Source organism: Theropithecus gelada, chromosome 15, assembly GCF_003255815.1.
Source record: "Theropithecus gelada isolate Dixy chromosome 15, Tgel_1.0, whole genome shotgun sequence".
In the NCBI taxonomy this organism is placed as follows: domain Eukaryota; kingdom Metazoa; phylum Chordata; class Mammalia; order Primates; family Cercopithecidae; genus Theropithecus; species Theropithecus gelada.
This window is the reverse complement of record NC_037683.1, coordinates 63832418-63858092: the sequence shown is the minus strand read 5'-3', so window position 1 is coordinate 63858092 and position 25675 is coordinate 63832418. Positions and strand designations below refer to the sequence as shown.

At 39.6% G+C, this 25675-nt stretch overlaps 1 protein-coding gene across 1 annotated transcript in view; it reads left to right on the top strand.

Moving 5' to 3' along the window:
* SH3GL2 (SH3 domain containing GRB2 like 2, endophilin A1) overlaps nt 1–25281 on the top strand; it is a 228259-nt gene extending 202978 nt beyond the window's left edge. The window contains exons 4-9 of the mRNA XM_025359842.1: nt 14554–14697; nt 15568–15701; nt 17596–17754; nt 19433–19536; nt 21545–21675; nt 23695–25281. Coding sequence (XP_025215627.1) covers nt 14554–14697; nt 15568–15701; nt 17596–17754; nt 19433–19536; nt 21545–21675; nt 23695–23894 — 872 coding nt within the window. The 3' untranslated portion in view covers nt 23895–25281. The remainder of the gene's footprint in view (nt 1–14553; nt 14698–15567; nt 15702–17595; nt 17755–19432; nt 19537–21544; nt 21676–23694) is intronic.
* Nucleotides 25282–25675: the final 394 nt, after the last annotated feature.

Sequence of the window (25675 nt, the reverse complement as noted above, 5' to 3'; positions counted from 1 at the left end):
ACTATAGCCCCCTTAAATAATAACTCCCCCTTTCCTACTTCAGCCCCTGGCTACCACCTTTCTACTTTCTAGCTCTGTGATTTTAATTATTCTAATTACTTCATATAAGTGGAATCACATAGCATTTGTCTTTTTTGTGACGGATTTATTTCACTTGGCATAATGTCCTCAAGGTTTACTTATGTGATAGTGTATGTAAGAAATGCCTTCCTTTTTAAGGCCAAATAATATTCCATTGTGTGTAAATAGTACAATTTTTATATTGGTTCACCTGTTGATGGACAGCTGCATTGCTTTCACATTTTAACTATTGTGAATAATGCTTCTATGATCATGAATATACAAATATCTCTCTGAAACTCTGCTTTCAATTATTTTGGGTAAATATCCAGAAATGGAATTGCTGGAACTTAAAGGAATTCTATTTTTTATTTCTGAGGAACCACTGTGCTCTTTTCCACACCATTTTACTTTCTCACCAGCAGTGTGCAAGGGTTCAAGTTACTCTACATCCTTGCTGACACTTGTTATTTTCTGGTTTTTTGAGGTTTACCATACTTATGAATGTGAGGTGGTATCTCATTATAGTTTTGATTTGTAATGACCTAATGATTAGTGGTGTTGAACACCTTTTTATGTGCTTTTTAGCCATTTGTATATCTTCTTTGGGGAAATGTCAATTCAAGTCTTTGCCCATTTATTAATCTAGTTGTTTGGGTTTTTTGTTGAGTTTTAGGAGTTCTGTACATATTCTGAATGCTACTCCTTTATCAGATTCAACTTACAAATATTTTCTCCCATTCTGTGGGCTGCCTTTTTACTCAGTTTATAGTGTCTTTTGATGCACACAATTTCTTAACTTTCATGAAGTTGAATTTGTGTAATTTTTTTGTTGTTGCCTATGCCTTTGGTATCATATCCAGGAATTCATTACCACATCCAATGTCAAGAAGCTTTTGCCTATGTTTTCTTCCAAGGGTTCTAGAGTTTTAGATCTTACAGTTAGATCTTTAATGTATTTGGAGTTAATTTTTGTATATGATATTAGAAAAAGGTCCAAATTCATTTTTTTGCATATAGATCCATTTTTCCCAGCACCATTGGTTGAAAAGACTGTTATTTCTTGTGAGTGGTCTTGGTACCTTTGTCAAAAAACATTTGACCATGTATGCAAGGGTTTATTTCTGAGCTCTCTACTCTGTTCCCATGGCCTACATGTCTGTCTTTATGACAATACCACACTGTATTATCATAGCTTTGCAATGAGTTTTCAAATCAGGAGCTATGAGTCTTCTAGCTTTGTTTTTTAAGATTGTTTTTGCTGTTTAGAGTCCCTTGAGATTCCATATGAATTTTAGGATGGAATTTCCATTTCTACAAAAAATGTTATTGAGACTTTGATAGGGATTGCATTGAATCTGTAGATTGCTTTGAATAATGTTGACATCTTAATAATATTAAGTCTTTGAGTTCATGAACGTGGGATGTTATTTCCATTTATATATGTCTTTTAAAATTTCTTTCAGCAGTGTTTGGTAGTTTTCATTGTTGAAGTCTTTTACCTCTTTGGTTAAATTAATTCCTGAGTATTTTATTCTTTTTGATACTATTGTAAATGGAATTATCCTTTTAGTTTTCTTTTCAGATTGTTCATTGTCAGTGTATAGAAATGCAACTGATTTTTGTGTGTTGACTTTGTGTCCTGCTACTTTGTTGAATTCATTTATTAGTTCTGACAGCTTTTTGTGGGAAATCTTTAGAGTTTTCTATATGTAAAATCATATCATCTGAAAATAGATAATTTTACTTGTTTATATCCAATTTGGATTCCTTTTTCTTACCTAATTGCCCTGGCCAGAACTCTCAGTACTGCGTTGAATAGATGTGGTCACAATGGGCATCATTGTCTTGTTTCTGATCTTAGAGTAAAAGCTTTCAGTCTTTTGCCGTTTAGTATGATTTTCATTTTGAAGTTTTCATATATGACTTTTACCATGTTGAGGTAGTTTCTTCCTATTCCTAGCTTATTGTTTCTATCATGAAAAGGTGTTGAACTTAGTCAACACTTATTCCTGCATCAACTGAGATGATCATATGTATGTGTGTAGGTTGTACTCTATTATGTTAATGTGAAGTATTAGATGGATCCATTTTTGTGTATTGAACAATATGCTTGTATTTCAGGAACAAATACCACTTGGTCATGGGGTATAATTTTTAAAATATGCTGTTGAATTTGGTTTGCTAGCATTTTGTTGAGAATTTTCACAACAATGATTATAAGAGATATTGGTCTCTAGTTGTCTTGTAGTATCTTTGTCTGGCTTTGATATCAAGATAATGCTATCCTCATAGAATGAGTAGGAAATTTTCCTTCTTCAATTTTTTGGAAAAGTTTGAGGAGGGTTGGTGTTAGTTCTTCAAATATTTGGTAGAAGTCACTGTTGAAGCCATCAGATCCTGGACTTGTCTTTGTTGGGAGATTTTTTATTACTGACTCAATCTTCTTACTAATGATAGGTCTGTTCAGATTTTCTATTTGTGAGTTAGTCTTGGTAGGTTTTGTGTTTCTAAGAATTTGTCCATTTCATTTAGGTTATACAATTCATTGTTGTACAGTTGTTCATAGTAATCTCTTAATAATCCTGTTTACTTGTGCCTATCAGAATGAATATCCCCACCTTTTATTTCTGATTTTAGTAGTTTGTGTCTTTTCCTTCTGTTTTTTTTTTTTCTAGTCCAGCTAACTAAATGTTTGTCAATTTTGTTGATCTTTTCCAAGAACAAACTTTTAATTTTTTCCATCAATTAAAGACATCCTTGGCTCTTGATAGGTGATGAAGAGGCAAGTATATCTTTAGCTGTTGGTTGCCATTTCAACGAAATAGCCATCAACTGTAATTTTCTCCAAAAGTGGAAAAATAGAGAAAAGAACTAACATTTGTTTAGTGCCTGCTTTGGTTTTCCACACCCGCTCATTTCGCCAGCACAATATTTTGAGCCCTACTCTGTGTTATTCCTTTGATACTATGTACCCTTGCATTAATTGGTAGGAAATGATAATAGATTCTGTTATAGGAGAAGGCATTTCTAATTTTTTTATCTTCAAAAAAAGATTATATTTTTAAATTTAAATGTGACTTTGGTCCTCTGAATTTTAATGCTTGTGTAAAAATGTTACTTGTATTTAGGAATTAATTATCCTTAATTAAATTTGTCAATTTTCTACAAGAAGGGAGAATAAATTACCTTTTGTTTTCCTTGAACTATTTATTTGATATATACTTTTTAAATTCTTATTTTTGCACAGACCCATACACAGAAACAAGATAAACATGGTCTGGCTATAGTAGACATTCTTGAAGAAATTTTAAAAAGAGGAGGGATTTTTAAAATAATTTTTTCTTGGAGTTTTAAAATAAGACCTATTGGTTTTTATCTCAGTGATGGTTTTGCAAAGGAGTCTATTTCTTTGGTTTTGAAAATATACATTAAAATCTGTGTACGCTGACATAGATGCCATCTACTAAATGACTTCATCCACTTGTTCTTGTGGATTGTAATGTACGTATCAGAGATTTTTAGATTGGGAAAGCAATATGAAGTTCAGGAAGCAGTCTTCTTATGTTGAGTGTGGAAGCGGAGGTTTAAGAGGTTAAACAGCTCGTCCAAGGTCATGCAGGTGGAACAATCTCCAGGCTTCTGACTCACATGGGCTCATCCTGCCTCCTGAATGATTACACTTTATCACCTCTGCATTTTTAAACACCTAACAAGTGTAAGTATGGCTAAAGCTTTACATTTTGCTGCTGAGAAGTCTTAATTTGACCTGTTTTAATGAAGATGTAATAAAGCAGTGAGAGCCAGTGCAGCCTTCTGGGAATCTGACAAGAGAACAGTGAGCTTTTGGGAAACAGCTGTGATTCAAATTCTGGCCCGGCTTCTTGTTGGTACATGTCCTTGGGCACCTTACATCATTTTTCTTACTTCATTTTCCTTATCTGTAAAATGGAGAAACAAAACTCACCTCTTGTGTTTTGCAAGGCTGAATGATGTGTACAAATTATATATGTAGTAGATACTTCTGAAATGATAGTTATAGGATGAAATCTGGTTATGATCTTCAGTTTTTCAGATACTTCAGGGCTCTTTCTAAGTTTTCAGACCAGATAGTAGCAATTAATTAATAGTATTACAAATTATTTGGCATTTGTCCTGCTCAAGATCTCTGCTCCTTTGGGCAATGAAGCTTGGTTACTATAAGACAGATAGAGATGACAAAGGAGTTAAATTACTAAAAGCAGTGAAAGACTTCAGAAACCATGTTTCATGTCTTTGGTCTTCCCTGATGGATGCTAAACCCATTAGGTTTCCCCCAACAGAACACGAAGATGTGACTTGGAGTACTGTGGCCACCTGTTCTGCCCTAGTACATTAGCTGTGTTCATCAGCTCACACCAAGGGTGGGGGCTGGGTTTTCTTCTTCCCTGTTGTGATAGACAGATGCCCTGTCAATATGTTTTTATTTGAAATTTCACAGTGAAAGAAGGAAGCTACTCTTGAGAATACAGCAGTTTAAATCAGGTTGTAATTTTTAAAAAGTGACTTACAAAAGGTCTTTCCCCAAATACTCTCATCATAATCACCTAGGGTGGGGAGAAAAATGGGGTGCAGAGGGCAGACTCACCCCTCATCCCTGCCCTTCCAGCAGGGAACACTCATTTTCACATCCCTGTGCCTCTGCAGCCCCATCCTGTGTTCAGGTTTGTGCTGGGCATCTCTGTTCCACAGAGACTGCCGGTTTCCAGCACAGCAGAAATCCCATTTGTGATAAACCTTGATTTGAATTGTAGTAAATGAAACTTAAAAAAGGCAGACATTAAAACTCCCTGTTTTTTTCCTTAGGAAAAGGAGCATTCCATCTTCTGGCATTACTGTCCTTGGGACTAAACCCCCTTAGGAAACACCACTTTTGCCTGGCCCTCAGAGGCTTGTGAGCCACAGGTCCCCTAACATTTTACATCTTTCCAGAAAAAGAATCTCACAGGCTTTCCTGCAAACATCTGTCACAACCTCAACAACCTCACAACCTCAAGTCTGTCCTGTTTTAGAGACAAACACACGAAAATACTATAAGGGAAGTATTAATACTTGTTCAGAGATTGTCAGGAACACAGTACTTAACAGTGAGAAATATGAAAGATGTGTATATGAGTGTGTTATGTTATTCTTTGTACTTTACATTTTCAAATATGCCATCTTTTTTTTTAAGCCAAGAAGTATAATAATACTTTACCTGGCCACCACAGATGAGAATTGGAATGCAATAAAACTTGCCACAAGCTGGGAGGAACCAGCAGTGTGCTGCTATAGGCTTAACAACCATCTTTGTGGAAGAAAAACCTTGATTTGTAACATGAGCCAGCTTCTGTGTCTCACATGGCCATTTTCAAGCTACTTGTGTGACATCACTGAACTCTGACTTGGAAAAAGAGACTCACACTTGGCTCCCCCGAGCAGTGCTGGCCTAACTCCAGCATACCACTGGGTTGAACTACCAAGGAAGAGTAGCTCCCACAGGTAGGGAGGCAGCAAATGCTCTGTAAATACCTGTAGACAGAGGCAGGGAGACCTTTGTAGAGTGGAGAATGTTAGGGACCTGCCTCTTCTTTATTTCTGAAAATCTTAGATTACACATTCGTTGATTGATTTCATGTTTATATGCTTATGGAAATAAAGCGTTTAGTCAGTAAAATATTGTTACCCAAGGACTCAATAAATGATGCAGTCAAGAAATTGTATATATTTTTGGAGGCTTCTTTCAAACTTAACTTTTTAAGATGATTTTATTCAAAAAATGTAAACCCAGGTGGAATATTTATAAAGATAAAAGCTTCAGAAATCCATGTGAAATGAAAATTATATAATAATTGGTTTGCTCACAAACGTAGGAATTCAGATAGTTTTAAAAAATTACTTTGATTTAACGTTTGTTAAAATAATCAGGTATAAAAAGAAAGTATATGAGTTGAATGGTATCCCTCCCAAATTCATTTTCCCCTGGAACCTCAGAATGTGACCTATGTCAGCTCAGGCTGCCTTAACAAAATGTCAGACTGGGTGGCTTAAACAACAGAAATTTATTTTCTTGCGGTTCTGGAGGTTGTATAGTCCAAGATCAAGGTACTGGACCATGTTTTAATTTCTGATGAGGGCTCTCTTCCTGGCTGGTAGATGGCCACCTTCTCACTATGTCCTCATGTGACCTTTTCGTGGTGCGTGTGTGTGTGTGGAGAGAAAGAGATTCTTCCCTCTCTTCCTCTCTTAGAAGGTCACCAATTCTATCGCATTAGAACTTTGACCTCCTGACTTCATTTAATCTGAATTACTTCCTAAAAGCACTATCTCCAAATACAATTACATTGGGTATTAGAGCTTCAACATATAAATTTGGGGAGGACAAATAGCAGTCTTCTTACCTTTTTTACATTAATCACTTACCAACTCTATTCTTTTGGCCTAGGTTGGGCCCTCATCCCTATCTTTAGTTTTATACTAGAGGCAAACTAGATATTTATAGCCAAACCCACCAATGCTAAGAACTTTCCTCTTGTCCGTGATAATCTGGGAATGCCATATTTATACATTTCAATATACCTCTTGATTAACTTCCTTCTGTAACACAGTTTATCATATTGGTCATAGCCTCCGTTTTAATGAATATTTCCATAAGTGCCAGGCACAGTGCTGGATACTATAAAACATCATTTCTAATCCTCACGATAAACCCAGCAAGGTAGCTTTGATTTTCTCCATTCTGTGGATGAAGAAATCCATTCATTTTTTTCAGTTATCTTCCATGTTTACTCTAAGGCAGTTCTAAGCCCTGGGCAGGTATGAGTGAATGAGGCAGGCAAAGCCCTTGCCCTCATGGAGCCTATACTCTGGAAGGATGAGACTGGTAGAGAATAATACCTAATGTCAGATATGATCAGTGCAATGAAGAAAAATGGAAGTAAGAGGGGCAGAGTGTGACTGGGTCCGGGAAGTTCTCATATATGTGAGAACAATGAAGAGCCATGTTGGCAGGGGGAGGTCAGAGGGGCAAGAGCACGTAGGACCTTTTCACCATTGTTGGAAGTTTTGTTCCTACCTTGAATGACATGGGAACACATTAAAGTGCTTTGGGAAGAACGGTGACGTGATCTGAATTACACTAAATAGGACTGTCCTTACTCTTCTAGTGAGAATAGATTATAGGGGGCAAGCATGGAAGCAGGGAGCCTAGTAGGAGCTTATTTTAATAATCCAGGCTAGAGATTGTAGTGGCTTAGACCGGAATGAGAAACAGTCTGATCCTAGATGTGTTTTGAATGTAGAGCTGACTGAATACTGACTAATTGCATATTAGGCAAGAGAGACATCAAAGATGACTATAAAGTCTAGGGCCTGAGCAAGTGGAAGAATGAATGGAGTTGTATTCATTAATATTGAGAGTACTACAGGAGGAGCAGGTTTGGGATGATGATGGGAAATCTGGAGTTTAGTTTGAATATGTTAAGTTTGAGAGGTCTACACATCCTAGTGCAGTCAAGTAGATATTAGAATACCTGAGTCTGCAATACAGTGTAAAGGGCTGGCCTGCAGAGATACATGAGAATCATCAGCTTGCCAACTCAAGGAGGTGATGCAATTGGCCAGAGCTGATGAGAGGTGGGACTTCAGGGCCCAGGCTTGCTTGCTCATATCCCCAAAGCCCATTGGACCCATGCTTGGTGGCCTAACCCACTGGATATTCTAAATTATTAAGATAGAGATGGGGGTCCTTACATCTGTGGTTTTAAAATGTTTTCTGAGTAATTCTGATATGCATTAGGTTGACCACCACTAGTAAAAGCCTTTAGAAAAGGATTTTGTGTTTTGGAGACTTAAGGTTTTCCATCTGAAACTTTTAGTCCCACAGTAAATTTAATGGAATGGGAAAGAGAATGGGTTTGGGAGTGACTCAGACCTGAGCCTGAATCCAGTCTTTGCCTGTTAGTAACTGTGAGAACTTGGCTAGGCTTTCCAGCCCCTCTGAAGTTCCATATCCTTACTCTATAGATGCAGCCCATCCCTCTTTCTGAAAGTGAGAGTAATTGAACCAGACCCACAGAATTGTGAAGATTAAGGTAAATTGTTTATATAAAGCTCCCGGCTTAGAGTAGACACTAATTAAAAGCTAATCTGACCTGCCACATATAAAACCACTGGAAGAAAACCCTGTTCTTGAATTTTGTTTCATCTTCATTTGGGGGCAGTTTTCTTCTGCTTGTTATCTAATGGCCTAGCCTTCAAGATTCCAGATGTTGTCAGATAAGTTACTTCTCTTTACCCGCCACCACCCTCCTTTGAGCTCAAGACTGATCTGCTTGGTTGTCTGCTGTACAGCCACATGGATATTGTTAGACTTTCTGTTTCTGCATTTGAAGTACTTACACACTTCCGCTCTAAAGTCTTCTCTTTGTCCTGCGTTCTTCATCTCAGATTTGTATCATCACCTCCCACGTTTTCAGTCTAGAGGCTTTAACACAGTGGTTCTCAACCTTGGCTGCACATTAGAATCACCTTTGGGATTTTAAAAACTGCCGTGTCCAGACCACATGCCAAACCAATCACATCAGAATCTTTAGGAGTGAAATTTCTGAATTTGTTATTGATCTATAACATACAAAAAGTGCAACACATACATCATAAGTATATTGCTCAATGAACTATTATAAACTGATGCTTCTGTTAAAAGGTACATAGTTCAAGAAACTGAACATTGTCAACATTCTAAAAGCTCCCTCCACAGACACTATCTGCCCTGACCTTTAACACTATACACTTTTATCTGTTTTGTAACTGAAATATGACCATAGAACATGTATTCTTTTGATCTGGCTTCTTTTGTTCATCTTCTATTTGTTCTGCTTCTTTCATTCTTACTGCTCTGTAGAATTCCCTTGTGAGAACATAGCACGATTTATTTGTCCATTTTCTCCACTGATGAGCATTTAGGTGTTTCCATTTTCTAGATATTTTGAATAGCACATTTTTGTACATGTCTGTTATGCATGTACACATTTCTGATGGATATACACCTAGAAGTGGAGTTACTGGGCTACAGGGTATGTGTCTATTCAGCTTTAGTAAACACTACCAAATTGTTGTCCAGAATTTTCTGCCAGTTTGTTCTCCTACCAGCGGTATTTGAGAGTTCTGGTTGTTCCAAACTCTGAACACTTGATCTATCTCTGGTTTGTGTCCTTTACTCAGATTCTCCAGGTACCTAGAATGGCCTTTCCCAAGTCTCTCCTTTTACGGTTCACTCTTCCAGCAAGCCCAGCTCGAGCATCATCTGTTCATTAGCCTCCCCGCCTTACTCTTTCAGGTAGAATTTGTTGCTGTGTCTTCTGCAGTGTAAGTATTAATACATTACAGCCTCGCCCACGCTCTGCCTCACAGCAGTGAGTGAGCACTCTGACTCTCCACCTGGATAATAAGCTTTTTAAGAGCAGAGGCTGCACCTCACTTCTTTCAGAGTCTCCCTAGCCATAACCCTTTCACATTATAGGTGCTTCATGAATATTTCTTTTGCTGACTTTATCACAGAGAAAATATTTTAAAAATAGATTTTTGGTAAATGACTATTCAACCAGGCAGTGAAATGTCACAGTTTTTCTGTATGAAGAATGCGTAATTGTTTCCAGTGTAACCTACTTACTGATTTTAATTAATTTAATCTTTTTTCAACTCCTTGATGTGGGACTCATGATTTAGCTTGGGAACTCTCTTTTTCGGGGAAAATAAGAGCCTTTTTTCTGATTCTGGGAGAGCATGTGATCACTTTTTGTCATCCTCGCATAAAGCAGATTTTCTTTTTTTTTTTTTTGAGACAGAGTCTCGCTCTGTCGCCCAGGCTGGAGTGCAGTGGCCGGATCTCAGCTCACTGCAAGCTCCGCCTCCCGGGTTCACGCCATTCTCCTGCCTCAGCCTCCCGAGTAGCTGGGACTACAGGCGCCCGCCACCACGCCCGGCTAGTTTTTTGTATTTTTTAGTAGAGACGGGGTGTCACCGTGTTAGGCAGGATTCTCTCGATCTCCTGACCTAGTGATCCGCCCGTCTCAGCCTCCCAAAGTGCTGGGATTACAGGCTTGAGCCACCGCGCCCGGCCAAAGCAGATTATCATGGCACAATTTAAGAAGGAATTGCTTCCAAAGAGCCAGATTCCTAAGGGAAGATTGGAGTGAGTGATGGCAAACCATATAGCTTTTTAGCCTATCTGAGAAGTGGAACTGTACTCTTCTGTACTTTACAAAATGGAGTCAGGAGAAATGAAAAGACTCAGTGGTAGCCTTGGAATCCTTAACATTTAATTAGTGTGAGGGAAAAGCAGGCCTGGTGCCAAGGAGACCTGCTCTCTCAAACCATCCTGTGAGACCACAGAGTGGTGTGACCAGATTGTATCAGCAGCCTCTAGTGTCATTCCAGAGCACAGTGGGCGGTCATGGTACTTTTGAACAGGAAAGCTTTAACTAAGGGTTTGAAAAAATGATGTGTACAGAAGCATTTTATAAAAAATTAAAATGTTTAAATGAAGTGATTCAGCCCACAGTGGGGAAGAGCAAGGAAAAACTGGAACCCACAGGCACCTCTGCATCTTTCTGTCACCCCCTCTCACTAACGCCAGGCTTCATAGTGTTAGGGCTGCTGCTTCAACTTCACTTCCCACATCTTTCACAGCCTCATTTTGGACCAGTTCTGACTTTTGTCTATGGAAACACGCAAGGAAGGGACTCTGGGCAATGCAGTTCCCTGTGTAAGCAAGTTGTCAGTAGATCATTCCAGAACACACACTTATAGACAGGAGAGCCTGGAAAGAGGAAAGAAAGAATATTTTCCCCAGTATCCAGTGCCTGTTGTGTTGTCTGTGCTGGTTTTTGCTGTTTATCATTGAACACTGATAACAGTCTTACCAATGAGAGATTTCTCAGGGATTCACAGCTAACTAGCAAGATTTAGAGTCTGGATTTTTAGCTATGTCTGTATGAGCTCAAAGCTAATGTTCATTTTAATGGACTCTGCTGTTTTCCATGGAAAGCAAGACCTAATGGTTTTCCTGTTTGTTTGTTTGTTTGGATTAGGAAATAAAAACTAAGATTTAGCAGAAGTACTGAGTTTTCAGCATCCTCAGCTAGCTGCCACGCTAGGTAAGCAGCTGTAGGGCAGATCGGGCGGTGACTCACATGGACACTGCTTTCAGGTCAGAGGAAATAACTCAGGCAGGGCTAGCAGAGCTTCTGTTTTATTCTCAGCAGAGCTTAGACTTCCCTTTGGCTGTTACCAGAATTAGAAAGCTTGTCAGGGATGCTACAGATGATGCTTTAGAGTTGGGAGTTAAGATTGAGCCTCAACTGCCCCCATTTGTCTTCCTTAAAAGATAGCATCAATTTTAAGGTCAAAAAAGAAACTACTCATTTTAACAGAGGACAAAATAGTGGGGCCCTTTTGGGAATAGGTCAACCTTTTATGGTCATTCTAATTTTACTTCCTGCTGTTTTAGTTCACCCAATAAATTTCCTTCTGGGAATCACCTAGAAGTAGATGTGTAGAAGTTTGAAGGAGAGGAGTTAGGTTTGTTTAGAAGAGAAGGGACATGGATCTCTAAGGGCACATACAACTTGGTAAAGAAATCCAGGCTGAGGATAGATAATAGGAATTTGAGTGCTTTAAATTTGTATTTTCCAAGCTCACTCTCAGTTTATTAAAGTACTGCTTTAAACAATCATTTAAAGACAATTATGTTAACATTTAAAGATGGTTAATTCAGAGGTCTGATGATATTTTTTTTTTTTTTTTTTTTTTTTTTTTTTTTTTGAGACGGAGTCTCGCTCTGTAGCCCGGGCTGGAGTGCAGTGGCCGGATCTCAGCTCACTGCAAGCTCCGCCTCCCGGGTTCACGCCATTCTCCTGCCTCAGCCTCCCGAGTAGCTGGGACTACAGGCGCCCGCCACCTCGCCCGGCTAGTTTTTTGTATTTTTTAGTAGAGATGGGGTTTCACGGTGTTCGCCAGGATGGTCTCGATCTCCTGACCTCGTGATCCGCCCATCTCGGCCTCCCAAAGTGCTGGGATTACAGGCTTGAGCCACCGCGCCCGGCCTGATGATATTTTTAATAACACAGAAGTTTCATTAACCCAAGATTCTTAATATGTAATAAATTTGTGAATGAATTTAAAAGCTAGTCTCTTCAGATATGTGGATTAATAGACTTTTTTTATCATTTGAAGTAGATAAGCTAGTAGAAAATGGCTTTCCTCCTCCTTCTCATGAAAATATAGAACATATCCAAGATATTCTTAGTAAAATAATAAAGCTCTTCATAATTGAACAACATTCAAAATGGTGTATTTGAAATTCAGCCACAATGTATTAAACTGTTTAGAATTACTTACCTGGAGACAGCCCTTATTAGAGCCACGATATAAGCACTTAAACCACATCCAGCTTTTATAAAAGGCATACATCCTTAAATGTAAAATGGCCTGAATAGAATTTGTAGGGATTAACTCATGTGTGGTTTCATTACTCTGTTTCTCCTTTCCTTCTGTTCATTCTGTACATTTTAGATGTTTGCTTAGTTTATTTGTACTCTTTTCATTTTATTCATGCTGTCATTCCTCAGTGTCCCCCTAGTACCATGATATCAGCCATGATAATATTTATCATACTTGTTGCCACTGTTTATCTTACTCCTCACTATATTGTGAGCACCTTGAGGGCCAGGACTATGTCCTTCCTGGATCTCCGATATGACTCACTGCAGAAAATAATTATATCGTCCCCTTAAAAAGGATTCTGTGGCATTTTCTCTTTTTTAAAAAGAGACAGGGCCTTGCTGTGTCACCAAGAGTGGAGTGGTACCATTATAGCTCACTACAGCCTCAAACTCCTGGCCTTGAGCAATCTTTCCACGTCAGCTTCCCTGGTAATTGAGACTTCAGGTGGGCACCACCATGCCCTGCTAACTTTTAAATTTTTTTGTAGAAATGGGGTCTTGCTATGTTGCCTTGCTGGTCTCAAACTCCTGTCCTCAAATTATTTTCCTGCCTTGGGCACCCAAGATGCTGGGATTGTAGGCATGAGCCACTACACTTAGCCTACATTTTCTATTTTTCAAATTTAACATATGATCCCTTTTATATGAAAAAGCACATAAGAAGTAAATTTTATATTTTTCCAGTCACCACCAGCCTTTACATGTGCTGTTAGCCTGACTAACTGCTACATACTGTTTGGTTCTAAACTTAAAGATACTTCCCTTTAGGAATCCTTTGCAATGCCCCTCCCCCACAGGCGAGGACAGTGCCATATATCTGGGACTCTTCTCAATACCCCATCATGGCACTTGGTATATGTACTTCACTCTAATTAATTTTAAAATAGACTCTACCCTCAGTTCATTATAAACTTTGTGAAAGCAGGAACCATAATTGTCTTGCTCATTGTAATATCCATGGGACAGGGTTGCAGGATGTCCTCTCCTGATAACTTTTCTCATCTCTATTCAATGCCTCTAAGACTCAAAGTTTAAATAAAAGCCTCGTGAAATAAATGTTCAAGATTGTCAGCCACTGAATGCTGGCAGTACCTTAAGCTGTGATTCTATCTGGGGTTTCCATGATGATGGGATTTGGGATATAGTCCTAGGTTAATGTGTAATCCCAACTTTAATTATGAACCTGAGGAACCTAGCTATCCTAGCATCAATTAAGTCATAGGCTATAACAGTTTTTTTAATAAAGCTGTTTTTGCCACTAAAACTGGAATTGCTTTCTAGGCAACTTCTTTTATAAAAACAAAAGCAAAGAAACAGAAATTGAAATGTTCTCTTTGAGGCACAAAACTAATTTTCTCTAGTTACGTGCTCAATAAGTGATTAAGTCTTTTAAATGAACACAGTATTTTTGCTCTTCGTGGGTTTGTTTAACATCAGAATCTTAGTTGAGAAATGATTTTGAAAATAGTTCTATTTCATACATGGTATAAGTGAAACAAGGCATAAGGCCCACTCTGCATGAATTTACCATTGGTTCCTTACTTTAATCCTTAGACTCCTAGAATTGAACTATAAAACTAGAATAAAATTTAGAGGTCATCACATAATGTGAGAGTTTCTACAAAGCTCTCCATGGAAGCACCCAGCTCTCCAGAGTCACTGCAGGGGCCACCACAATGAAGGGAGGATGAGGGAGGGCACACAGCGATACGATTTGAGCCTGTAATCCTGCTTCACCCGGAACAGTGTTGCTGTAATTCATTATAAGATCTTAAGGGAAAGGGAGAGCTTAGTGCTTTAAAAAAGTGATTGATTAGACTGACTGATGGAGAGAACACTGGAGCCTACTGAAGGTACACTTACCAGTAGCTGAGCTACTTTGTAGGCCTCTTTGAGACCTGATCCTCCATCCAGCCCTGTTCCGCTGTGTCACATTGCCTACTCTGAAAGCTTGTTCTCTCTTCACCTTCAGCTTCCAGAGCTAAGCTCAGCATGATCAACACCATGTCAAAAATCCGTGGCCAGGAGAAGGGGCCAGGCTATCCCCAGGCGGAGGCGCTGCTGGCGGAGGCCATGCTCAAATTTGGAAGAGAGCTTGGAGATGATTGCAACTTTGGTAACAAGTGCTTCCTCACATTGTAATTCTTTCATTTTCCATGGGGATTTTGGTGCTGGTAAGAAATTCTGTAGAAATGGGATAAATCATTTTATATTTTGGTTTTCAATTTTAGATCTTATATACATGGGCCAAAAACTTGTTTTCAGAATTATTTCGTTCGCTCTAATGTGTTTATCTTATAAGCTTTCTTCCCCCCACCACTGCCCCCCATAAGACCTCAGTCTTTGCAACAACTTTGATTGACGTTTCCAGATGCCTCCTTGGCACTTTCTGTTGGGTATTTCTGGCAGTCATTGAGTATTGAAGCAGAGTGAGCAGACACAGTCAGCATGATTCAAAGCCCTGCCTCATGGGCTTTTTCGTAGATCTTTGTTCACTTGTATATGGTACCTAGTTTTACTGCCCAAGGTGAGACATGATTTATTCCTTCACCCTGTCTCCCCCAACACTCAGCTACCACACCCAACATCTTCTTGTTTCACCCCCTTGTGATGTGGGATCTCCTTCCTGGTTGAACCCTGCTATTTCTGGTACTTACTTCTGCTAAACAGATTGGCCTTAAGCTAGTCGCGTATTAGGGAAAACTGGTACTTACAAGAGAGGGCAGGGAGCTTCCTAAATTGCTTTATAAGGGAAAAAGTAACTGTTAAATTCTTGATGAGAGGTATTTACCCTCTTATCTTATTTACCCACTTAGGGTGCATTGAGTCTGTTGCTGGGAGTGAACTGAAGATACCTGTTCTCTCTTGTCTGTTGTCTTTAGAAGACAAGTGGTAATCCTTTGGGTTTTCATCTGTGAAGGGCCGTGTTATTGCGAGTGCATTTCATCTTTATTCTGTAACATGAAAGAGCTTTGTTCTCTCCTAGGCCCAGCGCTTGGTGAGGTCGGGGAGGCCATGCGGGAACTGTCGGAAGTCAAAGACTCTTTGGACATAGAAGTGAAGCAGAACTTCATTGACCCTCTTCAGAATCTTCATGACAAAGATCTTAGGGAAATTCAAGTATGTACAATGAGTCTTCTGGAAAGTGGGCAGTTGAAATCATACAGACGCAGATGCCTTTTTTCTGTAGAAAACATTTTTTAGCTTACCCTGCATGTTGTCAGCTCTGGGCACGTTAATTACAAAACAACCCAGTAAGACAAAATGAGAGGAACTAGAAATGTGATACTTTTCAGCCTGTTATGACTGTGCCACTCATGAGGGGTGTCTCTGACTTCTCTATGTTTGATTTTCAGATTGAATAGTTTTTTTCAGACCTTTTCTCCAGAGAATATTATTATTTTCCTGAGAATACACAGTTTTATTAATTATTCTATGGCGTGCTGGGCTGATTTCATCCACTAAAATGTTAGTTGTACTAGTTGTTAGCTTAAATAAATAGTTATTCTATCACTCTATAAGCACATTTAAAAAATTTTTTATTTTTTTCCAAGTCCAGAAATTAGATGCATGCATATGTTTTTATATTAATATTTTCATGATGGCTGTTAGGATTGAGGAAGAATACCAACTAGCTTCTTTCTAAAACATGTAGAGCGGTTGAGCTGTTTATAATAAATAAAGTTCATACGTCTTTGAGTGTGGAATGTTTGCTTACTTTTTTTTATCTAACAAATATTTGTTGAGCTTTTTTGAAACTTGGTTGGGTGTAAAATGGATTGCCATAACTTGAACTAAGGCCTCCTCCTTCTCCTTATTCTAGCTTAAATCTCCTTTAACAGTACCATTTGCTCAAGATTATAGAGTTAGTAAGTGACAGACTCACCCTAAATCCAAAATGTAACTTTGACTCCAGTGCTGTACCCCGTAGCTGACTGTAAGTTCAAATGTTTAAAAAATAAGGTTCCTTCCAAATGAGCATTTAGTTTGGATCAAGGTATGGACTGGGGGGCAGGGGATGCAGTGTGAGGGAAGGTCTAGAATATTTTTCGTCCTCCTTTCCTTTTCATTTGTTTTTAGCCACTCCCTACTTTGTTTTCATTTCCTTTCATTCTGCTCCATACATACCTAGTAATAAGGGAAAATCCAGGATTTTCCTTCATCCATTAGTAGTGAAAGACTAGCTATCAGGGAAAAAAAATACTTTTTAGCTTTGAAAAACTACTTTGCTACATGGTCACTAGAGATGATGGGTGGAGCCTGGGCAGCCATCTACTAGGGATGGTGCAAGGAGGAGATTGAAGCTTGGCATGGAGCATTAGGTATAATCCCTTTGAAGGTCCCTTCCAAGTGAGATTTTGTTCTTGAGCTCAATTATATGTCAAGTTGGAGGCTTACACTAAATCACTGGTTCCCTGAAAGCTGCATCATTCAGCTGGGGCAAGTGTTAAGATGTAGATTTCTAGGCCCCAGCCCTAGATATTGATTCAAGAGATCAGGAATCCAAATTTGTAATAAGCAGCCTAGGTGATTCTAATAGACCGGATGATTTGAAAAGCAAGAATGCGATTTCTGTCTCACTTAATTTCAAGGAAAGTGTTTTTCCTCTGGCTTCTCATGAGATACCATTTCTCTTGAAGACAGGGCCTGTGGGGCCTGTGAGTGTGTCCTTTCAGTGTGTGTAGGGCTTGTGCATTCCTTCTCTGTTTCTGTCATGGGCTGGAAAGGCTTAGTCCAGCTTGGCTTTGGCCTGGCAAGGCCAGAAAATAAAGGGCACTGATACTTCCTACAATTTATCTTTTATTCTTAATTATTTTAAAAGATATTCTCCCGTATTTAACCTTTGAAAGCATTGGCCCCATTGATGCATGTTTCCTTATTTCTGTGGTGATGTTGTATTTTAAAACTTAGCCTACCTTAATTTGGAAGTTAATGGATGTGATGGAGAAGTGAGCTCAAATAAGCCTTTTCCATAAGCCCTTTCAAAGCCTATTCCTGCCCTTGACTTTTTTAGCATCATCTAAAGAAGTTGGAGGGTCGACGCCTGGATTTTGATTATAAGAAGAAACGACAAGGCAAGATTCCAGATGAAGAGGTTCGTCAAGCTCTAGAGAAATTTGATGAGTCTAAGGAAATTGCTGAGTCAAGCATGTTCAATCTCTTGGAGATGGATGTAAGTGACTCTCCTGTGGTTTTCAATTTAATCTTATCATCAAGGCACATTAATGTGTTAAAGGGCATAATCCTTAAAAGCATTAATATCTGATTATACTGTGTGATAAGAACTTCAGTAGATAGTTATTTATTTTAAATAATTGTAAGTGATAAAGTAGACTGAGAAATAGAAAAGTTTTTTTCTGCATCCTGTAGTTTGATTTAACTAGATTCTTGTCTGCTAGTGAATCTTAAAGTACAGATGCTCCTTAACTTACGATGGGGTTAAAGTCTTGAATATATCGTGTAATTTATTGAATAGTGCGTTAAAAGTAAAAAACAGAATGGTTGGGGGTACTTGAAGTATGGTTTCTACTGAGCGCATATCAGTTTTGCACCATCGTAAAGCCTACAAATCGTTCGGTCAGGGACCCTCTCACTTATCGATAGTGGGAAGATAAAGGATATTTCTGATGATCTATGTATAAATTCACTAGAGGCTTGAGAACTCAGTTGTGGAGCATGAGGCATCAGTAGTACTGGTGCAGGTCCCAGAGTCCAAAGGCCAGAAAGCCTATAGCTGTGACATCCAAAGACAGGAGCGTATGGGTGTCCCTTCCTTAGAAGAGAGAGAACAAATTTGCCTTTCCTCTGCTTTTTGTTCTGTGTGGGTCCAGAGCTGAGTGGATGGTGTCCACCCCCATAGGGAAGGGCAGCTCTTCCTTATTTAGTCTACTGAGTGAATGCCAGTCTCCTCTGAAAACAGCCTACCAAACACACCCAGAAACAATGCTTTACCAGCTCTCTCGAGATCCCTTAATCTAGTCAAGTTGTCACCTAAAATTAACCATCACATTGCCTGCTTGCCTTACTCCTGACTGTGGCACAGGAGGCATGTTGAACATATCCAGACCTTCCCCCCACCTGGAGACAGTGTAGGTTTGTTTATGTAAAACAACTTGTGCCCACCTAACTCCTCGAGAGGAATACTGTAGATATGAGGGGTGACCCAAATCACAATGCTCCTTCCCTGCAACACAGCACCCTTCCCCATCCCCAGATTCATGGGACAACACTGCCTCTGTTGACTTGGAGGCTGCTACCTAGCTGGATCGTAATGTGAAACGTAAAATCAAGAGAAATCAAGCTTAGAATATTAGAGCAGGAATGCACTCAAGATGTCACTTGATTCAGCCCTTTTACATTGTAGAGGAGGCTCAGAGAGCACAGAAGATTTTTCTGTCATACCATGTCGCCTCTCCGGGTACATTATGTGAGATATTGTCACATTTTTATTAACAGTACTAATATTAACAGCATGAAAAGTATAGGGAACAAAGAATCCTTTGGCCAGCATACCTTCTTTTCTATATCAATAAAAGAAGTCAAATCCCAAATACAAGATTGTAGCTAGGCATGAGACTCTTTAGAGCTTTATGGTCTTCCTGAGGGTTACCAGTGTTGCTTCTCCTCATGGTACTGATATGCATGATTCTAGGCAAAAGGTTGCTTTCTTTTATCCTTGATGGATTTGAAACCTGCTGACCTATCTATCTTAATTGGCTTGTCACACAGTCATCAGCACCACCAAGCAGGGTCTGTGTGTTGAGCGCAACCTGTTGTATGTATGAAACCGTAGTGGCTGTTTAAGGATGGTAACATGGAACCTAAGGCATGATTTTCCCATCGATCTGCAGATTGAACAAGTGAGCCAGCTTTCTGCACTTGTGCAAGCTCAGCTGGAATACCACAAGCAGGCAGTCCAGATCCTGCAGCAAGTCACGGTCAGACTGGAAGAAAGGTATTCTGCAGTTCCCTGCATTTCATATTTGCATTTCATTGCTATAAAATGATATATACAGAAATGGAAATCATAAAATACATTTGGAGACAAACATCTGCCAGAATTCCTGCTTATCCTACACAGGCACCTTGTGGATTGTTTTGATTTTGTTTTTTTTTGTGCTTTGTTTGTTGAATCTAATTTTCTGTTTATGAGAGGTCGATACTTGGGTTGTATTTTGGTTGCCACAGGTGGGACACCAGGATGCTACTGCTGATAATGGATGCTGGATACATATCATCATCAGTCTTATAACAGCCCTATAACCTAAGTATTTTTAGCCTCGACTAACAGATGAGTAAACTGAGGCTAAGAGAGGTGAAGTAACTAGCCCAGGGTCACTCAGTGGTACGAGTGGAGTTCACAGCCAACCATTACCTGTTTGAAAGGCTGTTTCTTTTCACATCTTGTGTTTCTCTGAATGGTGGTCAAGTCCTCTGCCATCAGAGAGAGCTGCTTTCACCTTGTTCGATGTACCTCACAGCAGGGCTGTAGTAGTAGGAAACTACCGTGTGAATGTGGCTCCGTGGAGTTGTGGGGCACAGCCTGTGTGGCTGTATACCAGTGGTCCTGTGTTATAATATAATATGTGTTATTTTAAAAATTCAGCCAGATTAAACAGGGTGATTTTGTTGAACACGTATACCTCAAAGGGTCACCTCAGCAGGCTTTTTTCTTAGGCCACATGGCCAGATTAGACTCTCATAGCTGATCACGTGGCTGCCTGCATGATGAAGACCCCAATCATACGATTCCACGCCGTTGAAAACATCACCCATTTTCATTGTTTTCTCTCAAGCTGATCTCATCTCAGCATCTTCTTTGATTCGTGGTCTAATTGAGCATTTTCCTTCAGCGCACCCTTGTGGAAATTTATGTAACGCTGAAGCCTCCAGAAAGGTTTTAAAACCATATACTTCAAAATACTAAAGAAATATTATGTGCCTTTGTAATGTCTCTTGAGCATGAAGGGAGCACTTTCCTTTCTTTCCTCTGAAACATGTTCAAAGTCAGTATCATTCTACGGTTACCATACCCTAAACCCTCACCCTCCCTTGCAAATCTCTTACATACTATGTTTATTGAATACCTGAAACCGTGGAAAGTATTTAGGGGTGTGTAGAAGACAATTATTGGCCATACCTTTCCAATTTCCTTCTGTCTTCCCTCTTTCCTTTCCTCCTCCCTATATCTCAAACTGCTCATTCTTCTCACAGCACACAGTATATTTCCTCCTTCCCTCTATCCAAATCTTCTCATGTTCTGAATGGAATAGCTCCCTTTCCCATTTTCATCTGGAAACAACTCCTGTGTATCTTTTAGTTCTTTCCTTAAACCTCCTCCACCTTCCTTATGGAGAGGTAGACTCCTTCCCACCCTCACCCTCAACTACACCCCTGTGTTCCTGTGGCACTTTGTAGATATCTGTGACAGTGCTTACTAAAATTTATGGCCATCAGTTGTTTGTGTTCTGTCTCCCTTACAGACCATAATCTGTTTGCGTCTTTTTTAAAATTGAAAAAATTGTGGGTACATAGGTGTATATATTTATGGGATACATGAGGTGTTTTCATACAGGCATGCAGTGCATAAGAATATCATGGGGAATGTGGTATGCATCCCCTCAAGCATTTAGCTTTTGTGTACAAGAACTGTGTTTTAATTCATTTTTGTGTTCCTGGTACCTAGCACAGTGCATATTTGGATAAAGGACTCTGAATAAATGAGAGAGGAAGTCAGGGATTGAGAGAGAGAGTGAAGACAGTGAGGACATGGCCCCATAAAGGAACATCACCAGAATCTCAGACATGCACACACAAGAAAACTAAGGGTCCTTGTTTGATTTCCCACAGTTCATCATGGTAGCATGGTGGGTGACCCAAGCATTTCCTGAATCTTTATATTTCCTTTTGTTTTTACTTAACTGGCTACATAACCTTTCCCACCTCTTTTCTTTTTACTGCAGAATAAGACAGGCTTCCGCTCAGCCTAGAAGGGAATATCAACCTAAACCACGAATGAGCCTGGAGTTTCCAACTGGAGACAGTACTCAGCCCAATGGGGGCCTCTCCCACACAGGCACTCCCAAGCCTTCAGGTAAGGAGCTGAGACAGCAGATCCTATTGCATAGGCCTTGGCATATCCATTGGCACTCTTCCAGAAATTTTAGGAATGATCCAATTTGGCTGCATAGGAAATATGCAGTAATAGATTTCTTATGGAGTGGTTTGTCAGGTAGAAACTCTGTTAAAGGAATCCTTTTGTCTTTTTTCATTTACCTTTTCTTTCCTTCCTTTTAATTCTTCTGTATAAAACTTTCTTTGTATATCCCTTTCTCTCTCAATCATCAGCACACATGAACACATTTTATTGTGACCCTCCTTTGTGGTCGTAAATTGCCTTTCCTTGTTAGTTTGGTCTGCGTGTGTCATCTTTTCTCCTTCCTGTTCCCTCTGAATCCAGCCTGTATGACAATGAATGCCCCTGGACAGTGTGTCCCCATATGCATTCACATGTAACCCACAGACGGCAAGCGGCTCCAGAAATGTGCTGATGAGCTGGATTTCTTGAGTCATAGAAGCATATGGTTAAATATATTTGCAGAAGATATTTTGAAACTCGACACTTGCTGGGTTTTCTTTCCCGTGCTTCACCTCTGATCGCTTTATCATGCTGTGGCACTGGGGTTGATATAATAAAAGCTAGATGATATTTTATCTCAGGAATATCAATGCATACCTAATAGAGCATTCTTTTCCTTGTCACGCTTGCTCTCCACTCCCTACATGCAGATTACACAACAGCCTGTGCTGCAGACATTTTCAACCTCCACATTTGCTTGTTTGAAGTGGGAACTGTCTTATACTGGGTGTGGATGTTAGAGATAGGCAGCTTTCTTTTATTTTTCCTGTATCCCCAGTGCTTGATGTTCTACGGTAGAAAACTTTTGATAAGATTCTCAGACTTATTAAGGAAAAAAAATAAGATCTGAGCCAGTAGGTGGCGCTCTCTGCCCTTTGTGCTCAGCACTTCTGGGCATGGCATAAGCAGCTGTGGCTACTGATGCTGGCCACCAGGACTAATCATAGAAATTGTGTATAGCTGTGCTTTTCCCTGCCTGCAGACCAGCCATATATTTCACTTTTCATCTGGAGTCTCAGTAATTTGCTTCTTTCTCTAAATCATTGTTTCCTTTCCAGCCACCTAGATGGCATGGGAGCTGTGTGCACTTGTCTGAGTCTGTATCTACATATGTATGCATCTAATATTAATGCAGTGGGTCATTTGGAATAGATCCCTCTTAAGATATGATTTCATCCTTCATTATTTTACTCGAGGTAGAGTACATTATTTTTGTATGCCATAGCTCCAGTGCACTGCATATATTTATATATGCAACAGTTTACCAAGTATAAATTACATTTTTTTTTTACATAATCTCATTTAGTAGCCACAGTAGTAATGTGAAGTAAGTCCTACTGTTACATCCAATTTCAGACAGTGAAACTGAGAGTGAAGTGCCCTGTGTAAGGTCACAGAAAGTAAAAACTTGAACTCAGTGTTTTATATTATTCTGTTTTTACCACGTTACAGCAGTTTTGCAGAGGCTGGGATTATCATTTTAAATAGTGATAACCGAACTGTTACTCAAAAACATTCTCCATGTAATTAACCCTACTTTTTCAAATATGCAAAGATTTTAAAGTGCTCACATGAGACAATTCAGGCCATGCTGTGTTATTAACCTACATCATTATATTCTTCTTAAGTCATTGTCCCTCCTATTTCTGGGCATTATCACAAAGGCAAACTTTAACGAAATCTGTTGTATGTATCACAAGAATAGTTGTGACCATTTTTCATACTGGAAACAGAAACAGGAATATACAACAACTTCCAAAGGTCCGAGAAAGCTTCTGAGGACTGGTAGAGGGCAAGATGCCCAATGAGTGGACACTGAGGTCCAGTAGCAAGAAGAAGCTTCAACAGGAAGAGGAATGAGGGAGGAAAGACGGGGAGCAGCAAGCCAGGTGGGTGCAGCAGGCAGCAGATTCTGTGAGTTAAATACCCCTTATCCTTGTGTGTTCTTCTCTTCTCTCCTGCTCTTACTCCCAGGTGTCCAAATGGATCAGCCCTGCTGCCGAGCTCTGTACGACTTTGAACCTGAAAATGAAGGGGAGTTGGGATTTAAAGAGGGCGATATCATCACACTGACTAACCAAATTGATGAGAACTGGTATGAGGGGATGCTGCATGGCCATTCAGGCTTCTTCCCCATCAATTATGTGGAAATTCTGGTTGCCCTGCCCCATTAGGATGTTATGCTGGCTGGCTCACCTCCTCTTGACTCAGATAGTTACGGTTAACCACTGCTTTGGTAATGCTGCTTATAACACATCCCAAGTGCAGGCCGCAGTGGTCCACGTCATCCAGCCCCACCAAGTGTATTTGGTTGACTTGTGGGCTCCCACAGGAGTCATGGTGGTGGATGATATCCTCTTAGCCTGGTGGGCATGGCATGTGCTTTTTAAAACATCATCTGAGACCAGCCAGTAGTCACAGAACTGCTGTTTACACAGTTCTCAGGAGGCTGTGGTTTCTTAGAATATGACCATGAGCCACATCACAGAAAAACCTTCCCACCGAAGATATTGTCTATCATCCCAGGGGGCATCTGAAGGTCTTTTTGCATTTCTCCATGCAAAGAGGAGAAAGCTTTTGCTTTCACACTGTCCCTTCCCAAATATGTGAGTCATGGAATTGTCAAAGTAAGCCTTCCCTCACCAGCAAATTGTCTTCTGATCTGAATGAATTTGTCTCTTAATGCATCCCTAGAAAAGTGTTAATTGTGGGTTCAAAGCATTCTCTGCAAACAGGCATCTCAGCTCTTCACACTTATGGCTATTTCTGAGGTATAGCCAGTTTTCTTCCCTCCTTGCTACTAAAGCCAGAGCGGTAATTCCAAATTATTTTTCAGTAAGACAGTTAATCAGCATTATTGTGAGAGAGGCTGAAAAGAAATTCTCCATTATGAGGAAATGGGAAGAAATCTGGTATCCAAGCCTAAATTTCTTGGTGTACAGAAACTCTGTATGTATTTAGGCTATTTCTGAAGGGCACAGGGAAGGGGGAACAAATCTCTTCAGTTTTATTTGTGAATTACATGTTTCATGAATCCATTTGGCACAGAGACATGAGGAGGAAAACACTAGTAACCATCTTTCCACTAGTTCATAGACTGAGAAACAGTAAATACCTTTCCTTTCCACTTTTACCCTGTGTTCTTTGAACATCATTTGTGCAGATTCTGCCCTCAATGAGGACCAAATAAAAATGATTTTTGTGCTTAGCAGTTTAAGGTATATGGCTGCATATGCAAAACTCTTTCCCAATTCAGTCGCTACTTTTACTTCTGCCCCTTCTATCCATAATCTTCATTTTGTGTATACAGTGCTGTGTGTAAGCTTATCAGTGTTTTTTTGTTTTTGTTTTTGTTTTGTATCAGTCATGAAAGTCCTGTTAGGTATCCAGAGTTCTATTTATCTAGCTGTACAGACTCTTTCAGAGGTTTAACGTGCTGCTTCCGATGTGCCACCTGCAGTAGCGGATCATGTGGAGTGAAAGGCAAATCTTACTGCTTAATGTATAAACTCTCACCACAGGAAGCATCGCTGTTTCCAATAAATATTGCTGAAGACAGAACCAAAGGCTCTGCTCCTTCATTTTGTGTCAGTTCTTTGGGTCTAACAATGGGTGGATGGGGTCTGGTTTCAGTCTCCATTGCTTTCTCATGCAGCCAAACAAGACCTGGTTCCAACTTCATATCTGTCTCTTTATATGTAGGAAAAGTTTCAGCAGCAAGGATGTAGCTAGCCTGGACATTGGGATCTTCCTGGTAACCCCAGGAAGGAGGAAAATTTGGGAGAGAAGAAAGTAAGGAGAATTTCGTCTCATAGATGTTAAATGATATATTGTTAAAAGTGATATCATCTGAAGAATATAATGTTAGGAAGGGGAAATAAAATATATCTCTTCAACTAGCCTTTTATTTTATTTCATAATTGGAGATAAAGAAATAGACCTGGAAATATAGTTT